At 49.2% G+C, this 16,124-nt stretch overlaps 1 protein-coding gene across 3 annotated transcripts in view; it reads right to left on the bottom strand.

Annotated features, from left to right (window-relative positions):
* ZFHX3 (zinc finger homeobox 3) overlaps positions 1-16,124 on the bottom strand; it is a 144,803-nt gene that overhangs the window by 47,388 nt on the left and 81,291 nt on the right. For all 3 annotated transcript variants that reach the window (XM_015874229.2, XM_015874231.2, XM_015874232.2), the window contains exon 4: positions 15,359-15,590. In XM_015874229.2, coding sequence (XP_015729715.1) covers positions 15,359-15,590 — 232 coding nt within the window. The remainder of the gene's footprint in view (positions 1-15,358; positions 15,591-16,124) is intronic.

Here is a 16,124-nt window from a genome sequence, read left to right as displayed (position 1 = left end):
CGCTGGGGTCAGAGCACCACATGGGTGATGCTGCAGAGGTCAGCAGTGCCTCAGCCACAGAGCTCCACGTTGTGCTGTGGCATTGGCAATGCTCCTCCACAGCTCTCAGCAGCAACTGCTCAAGAATGGCACCAGGAGCCAGGCCCTCCTCCCGCTGCAGCCGGCACCCTGGGAGCCCAAGGCACTGCTGGGCACGGCTGTGCAGCTCTGACTGAGCCATGGGCAGCTGCTCCCCTCACCACTTGTGGCTGAGGTTATTGGAATTGACACCGGGACCTGGAGGCCGTCAAGGAGCTCCCACGCCAGGAGATGGTGGTGACAGCCAGGTGTGAACACGGCTCACTGCAGGCGGAGCAGCCAGCCGAGCTCCTTGCCTTATGGACACGGTGACACGTGCAGCTGCCCATAGGGCAAAATAAGCCCAGCAATCCCCTCCCTGAAACTACCATTGTTTGGCTAAGCTCAGAACAGAGCAAGTACTGCATGAGCACACGGTCCCAATGTCTGAGCAGCCAAGACAGCCATGAGGACAACGCAACTGCTGGAGAAGACACCCACCACCTTCCCAACATTCCCTAGGCAGGACAGACACACGTCAGGGTTTGTCTACTTAGTTAGGACACACGACCGCACAACTCCCAGCTCCTCCCAGCAGCAAGAAGCAGGTTCTGCCAGTGCAGGAGCAACCCCACTGTTCAGGGACAGCCCTTCTCTCCTCTGCCGCTGCCCCTGCCCAGCCCCGGCACTGCAGCCTCTCAGCCCAGCCCAACAAAGCATCCCCGGCCCCTCTCCCCAGCGCCTGGCAGTGTGAAAGCAGAGGCAGTGGGGCAGAACTAAGCCAGGTGCTGGGAGCGAATCCCCCTCCCTGTGCTGCCAGAGAGGCCCTGTCAGCGCCGTGGGGCAGCCGGGCTCCCTGCGAGGGGGCAGCGCGGAGGGGACGGGAGGGAGGGCGGGAGGTCAGGGCTGGCAAGAGGCCGAACGCGGTACGTTGGGTGCAAATTCCTAACTGAAGAAATTCCTGCTTTGCATCCAACTCTGGTGCAGGCGGTGAAGCTGATTTTATGACTTATTTATTTATTTCATCTTTGATGAACAGAAGGTTAATATAAGAACAACTCCTTGGCAAACCTTTAAGGGTAACTCAAGCGACACTGATGTGAATCAATGTTCCCTTTGTGAACGCATTACTTGGCAGAAACTGGCTTTTTGTAACCCCCTTAAACCTAGCTGGCAAAACAAAAAGAGAAAAAAAAACGTCCTTCAAACAAAAGGATGAGGTGAAAATAAAGAGAGAGTCGACTGCACTTTATTCTCTTTCATAGAAGCAAATGGATTTGGTGCTTTTTATACATTAATCAATCAATATCACTGACTGTACATCAGCAGCGCAGCCAAGTTATGAATGACCTTTCTGGCAAAGAGGACACTTTTAATGCTCATAAGACTGCTCATAGCTTAGCAACTTTCCGAATTTATGCCTGCATGATTACCCCTTGGAGGCAGGCGCCCGTTAGCACTGCACTAGATATGACAAGGTTAGTCCTTGCCAATTTGTGCAGAAGAAAGGAAACTGTTGACTGTGTGCGTGCTCCATTTATGCAGTTGGCTGCTGCCTTCTGGAAGGGCAGGACGAGCACTGGGTGCCAGGCAGCACCTGGTCTGCCACGTTCCTTCAGAGCTGAAGGAAGCTCACGGGCACCAACCTGGCTCCAGACTCACAGGCGAGTCCCCTTGTGCAAAAACCTCAGGGAAAAGAGGCAGAGCTGAGCCCTGAGCCAGCTCTTCCAAAAGCGAAGAGCAGCCATGGGACCTGCAGAGCAATTCCTGCTGCTGCACCAACGTGAGCACAGCGCGTGCTGGGGCCGGGCTGTGCACAATGCCCCAGTTGTCACTGGAGCTGGAACTGCTGGAGCCAGGGAGCACAGCTGCAAGTTGTCCTAACAGTGGACTCTGGGCAACCACTTCCAATCCCTGTATTCCTTCTTACATTATTTAACAGAAAACAAAAAAGGACCCAGACCTCATTCCAAGGGGTCACCATGTCCCTGTAAGCTACGGCCTGGCCCCAGCAGGAGACCAGGAGCTGGGGTACTGCCATGCATGAGGTCCCTGTTCCACAGCGCCGACTCTGAGGCATTCTCAGAGACGAGCTCAGCCCCACAGCCTCACGAGCTCTGCAGCTGCTCCAGTGGCAAGCCCACTGCGAGGAGCCCATCAGCCTGCACCTTCCAGGACCCTCCTTAGTTTTTTAAAAAACATGGAATTCTTCCATTCAATTTCCAACACTGTTTTCCCTTTCATACAATCTTGCAGAGGAAAAAATAAAAGAATGGCAAGTGGCACCATTTGGAGTAACATTCCATCCAATAGAGCTTAACATGTGACTTACTCAATATGAGTTACCTGCAGGGCTACAAGTGGACGCCCTCTGCCCTGGCTCTCAGTGTGTCTCTCCAGTGGTACCCAGCTCTGGAGGGTTCAAAGCTCTACGTCCAGCGAGGGACACTACAAAGCCCTGGTCCCCTTTCACCACCGCAGCCCATTGGTGCAGGACGGCCCCAGCCTGGCACACCGCTCCCTCAGCAGCGGCTGCAACCTCCGACCCCACCAGGACCGGAGCAGAACAAACCCTGAGCGATCCTCCACAAAACACACAAAAAAGGGGAGGGAAGAAAAGAAAGGAGAAAAGTGAGTAGGTGATGTGGAAAGGAGAGGTGGCTGCACAAGTGAAGTGGAACGGACAGGCACTGTGCGCTGCCAGATTGCCTGCCTGCTGCAAAGGCCAAAATTAATGCCATTGTTTTGCCACAAAGGAGGCAGCAAAGTAGCAGCGGAGGCCAGAGAACAATCCTAAACACCAAGCCCTAATTCACCCTTCGTAACAATAAAAAGGAGGATGGAAAAGGCCAGAATGCTTCAGCTTAATTGGTAACCAAATGAGAGAGAGTAGTTCCCAGAAAAGGAGCAGGAGCTCGGACTCCGCATGAATGCCGGCAATCAGAAAAGCAAAGAAAGCCGCTCTTAAGTCACGCTGAGTCCATCCCCACTTTCTGTCCAGGGCCACTCTGTCATCTGTGCGTGGCAGCTCACAGTAGTGGGGCAGCCAGGGGCCCCGCACACAGCACTGCAGGCAGAATTTGGTGGCTCAGAGCTCTAAGGGTGTGGAGTCCCAGCACTGGCCCAGCGCAGCATGGGCAGGAAGGGGCTGGGGAACCCTGCAGGCAGAGCGAGGGAACCCACATCTTACACAGCACGTGTGAAAGAAACGCGTTAGGACCCATGGAATGAGATGGAAACACTGAACGTTTACTTCATGAAGTGGCTTCTGATGAATGAAAGGATGAGGAGAGGGGATGAAGAGCTGTCTGCATAGAAGAGAGGATTACGGCTGCTTGGTCTGCAAAGAAAATCAGACAGCCTTGACAGGAGCGACCAAGGTTCGAAGGAGCTGAACCAACAGTGCTCCTCTCATCCTCCAGTCTCTGGAGAACTGATAACGAACACAGAAAAAAAAAAAAAGCAAATTTGGAGCAAATATGAATAATATTTTCTCATACAACTCCCAATTAACCTTTGAAACTCATGGCCAAAGAAATGATGGAGATCAGAACCAAATGCATGGCAGTGGCATCAACACGTACAAAAATAAAGACATAAAAAAGCAAACTGACTCTGGGAGAAACACAAACCCTCTTGCTTGAGGGCAAGGACTCAGTGTCAATAGGAATAAGGAAGAGACCCTTCCCTGAGGGAGGCTCAGGGAGGGTCCCCAAATTCCCTTCTGAATCTGCAGCTTGACACTGGTGTTGGCACACACGTTGTCAAGCAATTTCAAGTTCTTGGTGAAAAAAAAAAAATAAAAAATCATAGTAGCTCCAGTCTGGGGGACTTGTAACGACAGAACCAGAGGTTCAACAGGCCCTACAGAAAGGAAAGGAAGCAAAAGAAAGGCTGCTAGCAAGTATAAAGGAGACTGTGCCCCTGAAACGCATGTCAAAGTATGTGTAACAGCGCTAGGTATGCTGGAGCAGGTTGGGCCAAGCTGTTACTTCCAGCCCTGTGCTGGCCGCTGTGAAACCTCCTTTCACAAATCACCCCACTGATAAGGTACACAATCTCATTTTGCCTATGGCTCTTAAAGAAGAACAAAATCAATATCAGAGACCAAGCTCTGTATCTCTTGCAATTAAATCTATACTCCTAATAAATGAGCTGCAGGATGAGAGTATCTTCCATGTTCACGATGCCTCATCTGAACAAAGATCTCAAAGCACTTCTTCATTTAGATCAGACACTCTCTGCCAGTCTTGTCAGCTATATAAAGACCACCAGACCCATTAGAAAAGACTCAACCTCTCCCTTCTAACAATCAAGCTGAAGGAATTCACTTTTACAACCACATCAAACAGTATGCAGATACTCCTCTTATTCCACTGGTGAAAGACCAAACGTAGAAGTGATGTATTTCTATCAGTTCATGTCAGAACTCTGCTGCTGTGCAGACTTTTGGAGTCTCAGTTCCACCTTTTCAGAACTCTGAGAACTGCTAAAACAAATCAATACTTTTGTAATTTTTCAGCAAAAAATATTTTAAACATTGCGATACTAATTCAGTGCTAGTGGATGCTTAGCACCTTTGCTAATCCAAGGCCCAGAGATCGCTGGTGACTTGTCCATCACTGTTTGCACTGAACACCTGGACAGGAGTTCCCCCTGCAGCAAGAAGCCAGAGCAGCTTTGTCTCGTGGAAAACCCATAGGAAGGTTCTGTTCCAATCAATGGTGTAAATGCACCACAGGAAGAGGAATGAAGGGATCTTGCCCTGCAGTTTCCACTGTGATGTAAAGACGGAGCTGGACACCACAAATCCAGTGCAACTATACTGTGTGATGAACAGAAAGAATGCCGTGAAAGCACCCTGTGCACCCATCCTAACCACACAGCTGCTTCTTTTGCAGGAGGTGTGGATTTATCTCTCCAACTTGCACTGCCACGGCCCAGCAAAACCTGGTAGTAGTGCCCCAGTCAGACTCAGAGACAGCTCTGTTTAGATTGGCTCAGATGATCTTTTCTATATAAAAGATGTCAGGTTATTTTAAAAGTGCACATTTTTCAGGAAAAAGTACTTATGAACAGTTACAGAATTACAGCTACACTGGGGGAGGCTGCATCCAGCCTCATGTACACAGCTCTCAAGAAACACCAACCATCCCACATCCTCTTTCCCTGTTCTTCCTACATCTCAAAGAAAACAAAGAAGGAAAACAAGCTCAGTTTCTGCCTAGCAGCATCCTGCCAAACCGGTCCGTAGGAGCCACCAGTTACCGAGGGAGACTTCCAGAATCAGGTCGAGCCCCCCTGAACTGACAAGCTCCTGCCCACCACTCCTTGACGCCTCGTGAATGCTCCCTCCAACAAGGAAACTGCAATATGTTGCTGGCACGGCACTGTTTTTGGGTGCCAGCATCACGTAAGTTCCAGCCCTGTTCCTGTCCCTGAAGAGCAAAGAATAGCAGCAGCCCCAGAACACGGTCACAAGTCTGGACACGATGTCTGGCTTCAAGAACAACTTTCACTTTTATGGCCCATTGCAGCAGTCAGCCAGAAAGGCTCATTGCTGACAGCGTGTGCAGATGGGCAGGAAACAGCTGAGCGGTGGAAACTCTGCCACCTTCACAGGGTGCTGCTGTGACACAAACCACGGGCGTGCAGCCAAGGCAAACCTCATCCAGGGGAAACAGCCTCTGACACTCCTTTGGTGTGAGCCTGTACGACCGAGGGGAGATGTGACCGCAGAGCACTGTGCTCTCACACCTGCCAGCCCTCCACGCTGACAGCTGCCGCAAACCCCGAGGCACCACCTGCCAGGTGGGGGGGTCCTGCTGCCATTTCCCACCTCCCCTGGCACAGCCCAGCACACTCCTGCATGGGACTGCACGGGGAGGCACTGGGGAACCCAGCCCAGTCACTGCAGTGGGCACATCAGGGCAGTGGAGCAGCACCGCCCCTCCGCGCCCTCCTCTACTGTTTGCTTACAGGTGAGTTAAACATCCCTGTTCTCCTGAGCACTGAGCTTCTGTCCAGCTGAACATGACTCAGATTTCTTCTTTCTGCCACTGTCCCCACAAAATGTGTCACCAGGCAAATTAGCAGCAAAGAAGGAATCGAGGAATCAGCACTTTTCTGGGCTGGATCTCTGGCCCCTGTGGCTCAGGTCAACAGCAGAACAGGAGGAAAGGCTCAGAGTTAATGCTCCAACAAAAGCATTTAAGTGAGGTAACCCTGAACTCATTAACCTGTTAACACAGAATAAGGCTTGTTCACTTCAGGTGTATTTAATTTGGAGCCCAGTGATGTAAGCAGACAACAGCAAAGCACAACAATGGCTACAAGCAGCCAAACCTCTAGGAAAGGCACTGGAGAAGAGCTGCTCCCATGCAACACTGTGGAAGGGATGGTCATAAATTAGGGTTGACAGGAGAACACAGTCTGCTGGAACAGTTCCCGTCTGTATCCAAACTTTTGGAAGCTTTCCTTCTCTCCTTGCAGTGAGAACATCACAGCAGCAGCTCAGACGCCCTGCCCTGCTCAGTGAGACATGTGGGCTGAACAGAACCAGCACAGATGCATGGAGGAGACTTCAAACACAAGCCAAATCTGCTGCTAAGATGAACCTTATGCTGCCCATGCTGACATCTAACCCTTCTCCAATGCATCCAGAGACACAGCTGCAGTATCTACTACCATTCAGCTTTCATGGCAGTGCTTCCATGGCTTTACTGAGGTCCTTCAGTCTCAAATTCAACCTGCACCACTGCAACAACCACCTGAAGTCCTCTGGACAGAAGCTCCCTATTCTGAGAGTGAGAGTGTGAAGAGAGAAAAAGGGGAGAGAGCTGTAGAAAGTGCAGCTGGCACCTGCAGCAGAGATTGTGGTGACCAAACTCAGTACCAAGAGCGAGGGAAAGATACAGCACACAACTTTCCAGTCCCAAAGGACAGAGCAGTTGGCTTGAACGCAGCGGGGAGGCTGCTGACAACCCGGCTTCAGTCTGTCTCCAGACTTTGTTTTGATGGGGATAAAAACGTAGAGTAGGAGGGGGACCAAGATCTTCCCGGTGCTTTACTACAACATCTGGTATTTTTCCCCGTACTTTTCTGAAGTAGAAAGAGCTTTAAGATGCAACTGAACAAGAAAAACAATCTGGAACAAGTCAGCCGTCAGAGCTTCCTCTCTTTCCGCTTAATGAAAGCCATGAGCTCCCAATGACAAGTGTCTGCTGGAGCTAGATGGGGAGTTTATGAGATTCCTGCCACGTTTCAGTGATATTACAGCATGCCTTTGGTCTGCCTTCCCCAGCCCCACTATCTAACCACTTCCTTCCCACCAGGCGCCTCCCATTAGAGTTTCATTAAGCGAATGCTTGGGGGTTTGTGTGGATCTGTTACCACCCCCGCCACGCATTACCAGGGGCATATGAAAAAGTCATGATAAACTTTAATAAAAACAAAATTAAAATGATTAAACCTTTCATATCCTTTAGAGATTATCTATGCGCTGCTGGTTGGTCAAAACAGAGCTAGGACACAACCGCTTTCTACTTCAAATTCAAAACCAACCCAAAATATAAATAACAAAGGAAATCCGTTTCCACCAGATATTAAAGGGGAACAAACTTTATCCCTGAGTTCTCTGAAGCCAGATCAGACCTTGACTGTCCCATGGCATCCTACACACACAAAGACAGAAAGATGCCACTGAGATGGGAACAGCATTTCGCAAAATTTGGGCAAGGGAACGCACGCAAGGAAGAATGGCTGCAAATAATGCTAGGGAATGACTCCAAGGCACAGAAGTCCCTCCAGCTTCTGAAGAGACCGACTTTCTTAAGTTATGTGGCTTTATCCTCTCAGCAGCAGCCTTCCAAGAGAACTGCCAACAGCAACCCCGACCTCTTGCTGCAAGTTGTGTATCTTTTTAATCTTGAGAACCGTGAAAGTAAAACGAAACTGAAACAGAAGTTTCCACCTGCCTCGGCACCCATCCATAAAGAAGAGAGCTTGCTACCCACCCAGGCTCTGAACACATGCCCTAGAGGAGAGACCCAGGGCAGAAACGCTGCAGCTTCCATTAGGAACTTGCTGGAAAGGTAAAAGTTCCTTAAGCCGCTCAATCCACACAAAAAATGAAAAAATTCCAGTGATCGGCATAACAACAGAGGGAAGCAACAAGCTGTCCTCCTGTCTTAAATGAGCACACATGACATGAGATCTTGGAAAACAAGATGATAATCCTGCATGTGGGGGTATCTGGTGGGGTTGGCACAGAGATCAGAAATGCTTCAGCAAAGGGGAATTGCAAGTTTAATCAGCTTAACCTACATATCGCCACGAGCTGTTTTCCCCCTTTGTTGCTATTTCACGTCTGTTATTGCACCGTGGGTGAATGTTTTCTCAAAACAGGACAACAGCTCCTCTCGCTCGCTCTGTCTGAGGACGAGATGACAAACGGATTTCCTCTTCAGACAACAAAGCTGCTGCACACCCTGCGCCGCAGGACAGAGCCCGGCAGAGCTGGGTGCACACACACCGCCAGGCGCCCGCGGCCCTGCTGGCCCGCTCCCAGGGACCTGCTGAGACCGGGCTGCTGCGCCGCACGCCTCTGTGGCAATTTACACACCGATGATTTGGTTGCATTTACATGCAACACTTCAGAAACAACTAAGCAGGCTGCTGCCTTCAGGGGTTTACAGATAACATATTGGGAAAACACAATATTGGGTTGCAGGAAGAGAGCGAGAGGCAAAAAGCCCGGAAGAAGCTAATGAAGCTGGGCAGCATTTGATGTTTGCACACAGGAGCTCAGATTGTCATTTTGGTTGGTAGATTATTAAATGTGTCAATCAAGGACAAGCCTGGAAATGGCAAGGAGAAGCCTGTGAAACGAGGTTAGCTGCTAAACACCAGAGGAAGGAATGCAGTTTGGAGGAGGGGACAACCAGCAGCAGCAGCATGAGACAGAGGACCTCTCTGACTATTAGACAAGGGCAGTGTTAGGAGATGGCATGCAAAGCTTATTTTTGGGTTCCTCTTGTAGCAGATGGGAAATCTTATACTGAATTCCTCAAAATACACCTTATATCTTCCCTCGGCGAGGGCTGCTTCCCTGCCTTGAGCTGCACCACACAGATGTTCCAACCTGACCAATCTGTGCATCACCCGCAGGGCCGGAGCTGCAGGGAGCTTCAGTCTGTGTGGACACTGCAGTACAAATCCTGCACACTGCACTCTGGCAGACACTGTACAAATAATCTGCTTTGGGAAGTTTTTAATTGCTGTGCGCAATTATGTCCCATGAAAAAGTAGAGAGCGGCTTATAAAAATCTTATTGCTTTGGGAAACCCTCCATTACCTCAATCAGATGGAGCAGCAACATGCACTTCTCCAGCATTAGCGATGGCCGAGTAGAGGACATCACATATTAATAATCTTGAGTTATTTCAAGCAGGGAGAAATATCATTTGGCATTACCAATCTTCATTTTAAAAGTTTTTAAGTTCCACTGGAAGCATGGAGACTGCAATCATGTAAGATACACTCCAAAGGAGCTTCTCGTATCCCCGTTGAAACAACACATTAATAATTACTTTGTGCTTGATGACTGTAAATGAGAAATGCCTTCATGGCTGCCACTCTGTAAGGCTGGAAAGTAACAGGACAGTTCCTCTCCCAGAAAGTTTCCTTCCTCTTTCTGTACCATTTGTGTCATTTCATTTCACAGACAGCCTGATCACCATTCCTATGTCCTGAGCGCGGCCACCAAGGGAAGGGAAGAACTGGAGAGTTTGGAGAGAAGGGAATGCCAGGAAAAGGCAACACATTGTGTGTGACTTGCAAAGTCACACATTCATACTGACAAACGTGTCCAACATCAAGATTCCTTTCTACTGAACAGATTTTTTTAATGTTTTTATTTTTTTGTCTAAGAGAAGCCTCTTCATACTGCAAACTGCATCCTGAGTTATTTCACAAACAGATGTGCTCCTGACCCCATGGGAACTTGCTTGCATTCCCATTTACCGTCACTCTTTCCTAGCAGTGATGCCTCCATAGTCCTGGTACAGCTACAGAAAACTGCTTTTAGGAAAGAGGAACAATAGTGAAGTGTTTCATATGACTCAGAGTGAAAACAGAGGTGCAAGCAACATGAGCACGCAGCTGTCTGCAGCCACCACAGACGAAACCAAGCTGAGTTTGGTAACCCCTATTTTAAACCACAAGGGATTTTCTCATCTGGCAACAGTTTTAGCTGTATTTGTTTACATACTTGGTTTCATTAGAAATTCACATCCTGATTTCAGGCTTGCAGTCCTTCAGAAGGCTGAATATATGAGCAACACATGGAGGGACAGCACACTAACCTCTGCTCACAGGGCAAAAGGGGAAGAGCTGTTGCAATGGAGTACTCCGTTCTTCCAGGAGCTCTGGGAACAGGACAGATTTCTACCAGAAGAGAGTTTTACAGTAAAGGAATTCATGTAGATAACTTATTCAATCCGATCAGAGTGGCCAGTCCTCACTGTGCGCTGCAGAGTGCTGGATGCTCCAGCGAGGCCAGGATGGGTGAGGGAGGACGCAAAGGCAGCGATCCTCCTGCTGACACTGAGCTCCAGCTCCTTCCCTGCCCAAACAAAGCGTCCTTTGACTGCACTTGGCTGAGTTCAGCAACTGCTTCCAGAGCCTGCCCTCAGCCTTCACATGCAAGGACCCCTAACAATGACTTTGTGTGTTGGAAGAGGATGGCTGCTCAGGATTTGTCAGAGATTAGGAGAACTGCTGAAACGGTGCATCCAGCACGGGGGGCTGCTTCCCAGCAGAGCATCCCTTGACATATAAAACTGTTTTTCAGAACAACAAGTGGTATTATTGGCTGGCTTAGTTTGGTCATAGGTGAACACTCCTGCATCCAACAGGACAAAGGGGCTCTCCAGAAGTAGACAGTGCTAGGAAAAGGCATCTAAAGCCTCCCTGAAGAAGTTATTCTTTCACTTGCTGGCTACGTAAAAGAGTCTGTAGGATGACTCATGTTGCTGAGATGGTCAGCTTTTCCAATGAAATATAGCACGACCTTCAGCAGCGATCAGCAGCTCCGTGCTGGCCACAAGCACAACCATAAGATCAGCAGGTTTGACTTTTTAAAGTATTCTCAGCAGTCACATAGATTATGACCAGATTGTGGTACTGAGGCTTCCATGGAGAAGAAGAAAGGAGCACACCTGAAATCAGGAGTAACAGAAGATGGAGGAAACATTAACGACAGTCACCACTCACCCTAAAAGAAACAGGCTCAGCTACTGTGTCAGTAACAAACACATCCCACATGGAAGGGATGCAAAGAGCGATGCTATGTGGTGAGCAGTGAGCTGCGTCCTGCTCCCACCACGGCCTGCGTTATGGAATGGGCCGCCTGCACTCACTGCCTTCTAGAAGGAAACTCCTGCACAGCCTCATTGAAAGTTTGGTGTGGGTTCCTTCATTCTTTCATTTCCATCATTATCTAATGAGTCGTAAGTGCATTCATCCCACATCTTGAGAAGCTTTTGGTTTTTATTACCGTTTTTTCCTAACCCCCCATCATTAAGAATCAATTAGCTTATGGGTAGCATTATACAGATGCTTCTGCAGCAAGGGGCTGACATCTGCAGCAGCAGCAGCCTGGATACTACAGCAACAGTCCAAAAATACCCCACAGAACAACATAAACTCCCGCCCCCTAAAGCTGTGCTCTTTCTGATCAACAAAAGCACTGAACGTCCAGGCTGGGCCCAGCTCCCTCCTCCCGCGCAATTAGCACACTTCTCAGAGCAAGCAGAAAAGTTTAATTGTCTTTAATTATCCAGTTCAAGGAGGACTGAATTTCTTGCTTGATGTCCATATAATTTCCTCCACAATGACTTCACCATCCCTTTACTGGAAGCGCAGTGTAGCTTCTAAAGCTCTTTGCCATAAAAGACACAAAAGTTTCAGTGAGGGCTGCGCTGCTGGCACAAGCAGACACAAAGGTCCTTGTATCTGCAGGCTGCTCTCAGGCTGCTGCATGTGTTTTCTGAGGGGTGGGAGGGAATGAGTTGCAACTAATGTGCAATCAAGAACCATCACAATTACAAATGTAAATGAACAGGCAATTGCCACTGACCTTTGTAGATTGTTAGAGGACTAATTAAGGTATGATCAGACACTCTCTTCCAACAGATTGAGATGCTTCTACCCAAGCAAATATCTACATACCACCCCAGAGACAGCAATGCTTTTACCTACATGCTTGCACACAGCAGCGAGTTAAGTACACGCGGACACACGTTGAACCCTGGCACCTCCATGCTACAAAGCACCAGAGAACGGAGGGGAATGACGTGACTCCATCTACTCAGTGCACGTACCCTGTTTAACAATGGTATAGCAAAAGGGCTGAGCTACCTTCTACTGCTCTAACCAACAGATTGATGTAAAGTTAGAGATGAAACAACTAGCAAAAGCTGGACGAGTTGAGGGAAAGAAAGAAAGAGGTAAAGGACCTTTCAGCACTTCCAGCAAAGCCACAGAGGTCTCCAGGATCAGGAGGTGCAGCTGTGGCTGCAGCACTCCCTGCAGCAGGAGGAGGGCAGCTCCTCACCTTGGCACACACTGTGCCATGGCTGTGCCTCAGCAGCAGCACCAGCCCCCATCTCTCACAGCCCCCAAACTCCTCTGGGCACAGCGGGGCAGTGTGGCTGCAGGACTGGGGTGAAGTGTGGGACCGGCATTGAGCCAGGTCTGAGCAGCTCCTGCTCTGCACTGCAGAGCCTCAGAGGCATGGGCTGGGGTTGGGCTCCCTACTGAATCTTTGCCAAAGGGGGGTGAGGAATAAAAATGGCTTTAAGAGTCTGTAGAAAGAGCAGTGGTGACAAAAGGGGACTCACTCTGGAGAAAATGAAAGCCAATATTGTATTTGTAAGGAAAATGAATTCTAAACAAATATAATTAACCAGAAGAGGAGAGAGAATCACAGCAATGATTACTGAGGAGTAATAGCAGGCATCAAAACAAACCAGTGCACTTGTAATGCAGCACACCAGCAAAAAGTCCCCACCCCTGCGGGCCCCGCTGACAGAGAAGCGTCGCAGATCAGAAAAGCACTTTCTACTCAAGGCACCTGAAACACAGGGAAGATTTTCTCATGTTATCAGTTATCACAAGAGACTTCTCATCACAGAGCAGTGAGGAAGGTCTGCCCAGCCCACAGAAAGGAGGGCAAAAAACATGAGAGGGATACGGCAGAGACGGAATCACACCGTACAACAGGCAGAACTGTAAAGTACGTGGTGAGCAGAACCACGTCAATGGGCCCCGAGGGCTGCGCACAGAACCCACACAGGGAACCCACGCATGGAGTGCAGCAGATGAGTGCAGGTGAATCTTAACCAGAGACCAAAGGCCTCGGTGGGCCCCGGTAGGTGCCTGCCCCACCATACAGCACTGCAGCACAGAGCTGTGCGAGAGCACCGGGCAGTGAAATATGCAACAGCAGCATCTCAAAGCACCGAGTCTGGAAGTTTGGAGAACAAAGGAGAGGTTCGTCCTGCTTGGAGCAGATCCTTCCATGCACAAGGAAGGTGCAGGGAATGAGGCAGCTCTGGGAAACCAGGTCCAGCTTCATCTGTGAGATTTCCCCTCAGCAATTAATCAAAATTCTTAGTTTTAAAAATTTACCTTTTTAAAGTGGCCAACAAAACCTTTTCCATTGTAGCTACTGAGTTTTTGCACTCAATACCTTCGATGCCATGCAGATGTACAAGGACTGAGATACTTCTAAGTAAAAAGCAAACAAACAGTTTCAAGATTGTTCTGTGTCACAGAAGGGCACAGACGCGGTTCTTTTTGCTTTTAAGAAAACTCACAAACCATACGACTCTGGTCAACGTGTCCTTTCAAAATCAGAATGTTATTTCAGAGTGGAACGTCGTGGAGAAGCAGAACTGTTCTCAGAGCTCCTGTCCCCTCCAGAACAATCGTGACCTTTGGGAAGGCACAGTGCACACCTGGGACTCTGCCAGGCCTCCATGGTCACAGACGGGGCACTTTTTTCCAGACCATGTAATTTAATTCCTAATAAAAAAAAATCTCCTGGTTTACTTTGTGTCTGCTCTGCAATTGTTTCAGCTCATTGCTACAAACAGGTTTACCAGCAACGCAACACAAGCATTAATTCAAGGGACATTTCTAAGGCCTGCACGTGTCCTCCTCCAGCTGCTTTCCTTTCTCAGCAGCTTTAAGCCCCAGTCTCTCCTCCCTGCCTCTCACTACAGCTATTCACTGCAGAACATCAGCTTCTCGGAGCGCTGCTCTGCAAGATTCAGCCACTTCCACAGCGGCCATGGATGGAAGCTCCGGCTGCAGCTCAGAGGCTGATGAGACGACCTCCACCTTCCTGCATGCCTGCAGCTCCAGCATCGCACCCAGCAGCACACACAGCAGCCTTCTGGGGTGAGCTCTCCTCCTCCTTCCAAACAGGCCTTCATATGATCCTATTTTTTTCCCTAACATAAAAAGGGCTTCCAAAACTTTTAAATAATTAAATAAAATACAATTTCTGTTTCTGCCACACTCACTGTCTCCCTTAGGGCATTTTCTGTTGCAAGACTCATGGTTGCAGTCCCTTCCCTATCACCTTTCGTACAAGGAAACGCTTGCCCTGTGCCATTCACTTTGCTCACTTGTCAAGAGGAGCCGTGGATAATTGGCAAGTGCATTTGCCACATCTGCCCCTTCTCCTGCCCAGCCCTCAGCCACATCTTCCTCCAGGTTCGAGGCGACGCCATACTAAAAATCAACAGACCAGTCAGACAGGAACGTGGTGGTGCTCAAGACATCATTTGACACAATGAAACACATCTACAGGAAGCAGAGTGCGCCGACCTGTTACAGTTGCCCAAACGTTTAGACAAACAATAATCCACTGCTTAAGACTCCAACACGAACACACACAGACTCTACAGCAAAGCTGCATTTAGCCCTACTGGGACTGAGAAAATCACCTCTGAGTATGAAAGGAAACACACACATAACTTCAGGGCCACAACCACAAGCCCTACCGGACAGAGCTATCTGTGACACTGCGGGTACAACAGTGGTCCTGTCACATTCCATCACTTATTATTCATGAACAACAAGCATCATTCCCACAACAGGGAAGACAAAAAATAGAGAATCACTGCACCTGCCATGAAATGTCACAGATGGCCCCAATGCTGCAAGTCAAACGCTGCGCCGCACACGAGCAGCAGCCCAGGGCTGCTCGGGCCAGAGAAGCAGCACTCACCCGCATCGGCAGCCGGACACTTGCGGATGGTGAAGATCTGTCCCAGGTCCTCCTCTTCTTCAGGGAGACCCTTCTGCAGGCGCTGCAGCTTGCGGAGGCTCTCGCTCCGCTGGTGTTTCATGGAGCGCACGTGCTGGATGAGGTTCAGCTTGGCCTTGGTGGAGTAGTTACAGAGGACACAGTGGTAATAGCAGCTTTCACCCTCAACCCCGCTCTCGTGATGCTGAAGGTGCTGTGAAGAAGAAAGCAGAGAGATGTGAATTGCCTGCTCCATCCCCATTCCCTCTGGGTTAGTCCACTACAAACTGCTAAAAGTCACCTGGGAATTAGGTAAGAAAACACTTTTTCAGAAAGAAGTACTAAGATCAAGACTGTTTATTCTGAAGATACCACACGTGCTCCGGATTAAAGAGCGGGGAAAACAGCACGATGAGATGAGCACAGAACATAAAAAAATAAAAAAGGAAGAAAGAAAGATAGGCAGGATCAACTTCAGTGAAAGAAAACACCAGATCCAGCATTAACAACTATTCACAACACACACGTAGCCGATTCCTTCATATTTAAAGCCGGGGGCATTCAGTTCCACGTCAAACAGACGCATCCTCACTGGAGGAGCAGCGGCAGCACATGGCCGGCTGTCACACCAGGGGCTGGCACAGAGAGCACCTGTCACCCCAACACAGTGCTGTCACAGTACAGATCATGTGGAAGCACACTTTGATCGCTTGGCAAAACTCTATCAGCTGCTTAGCAGAGAGCTGCA

This window comes from Coturnix japonica, chromosome 11, assembly GCF_001577835.2.
Source record: "Coturnix japonica isolate 7356 chromosome 11, Coturnix japonica 2.1, whole genome shotgun sequence".
Lineage (NCBI taxonomy): Eukaryota > Metazoa > Chordata > Aves > Galliformes > Phasianidae > Coturnix > Coturnix japonica.
The sequence above is the reverse complement of the archived record's forward strand: the minus strand, read 5'-3'. Positions and strand labels throughout refer to the sequence as shown.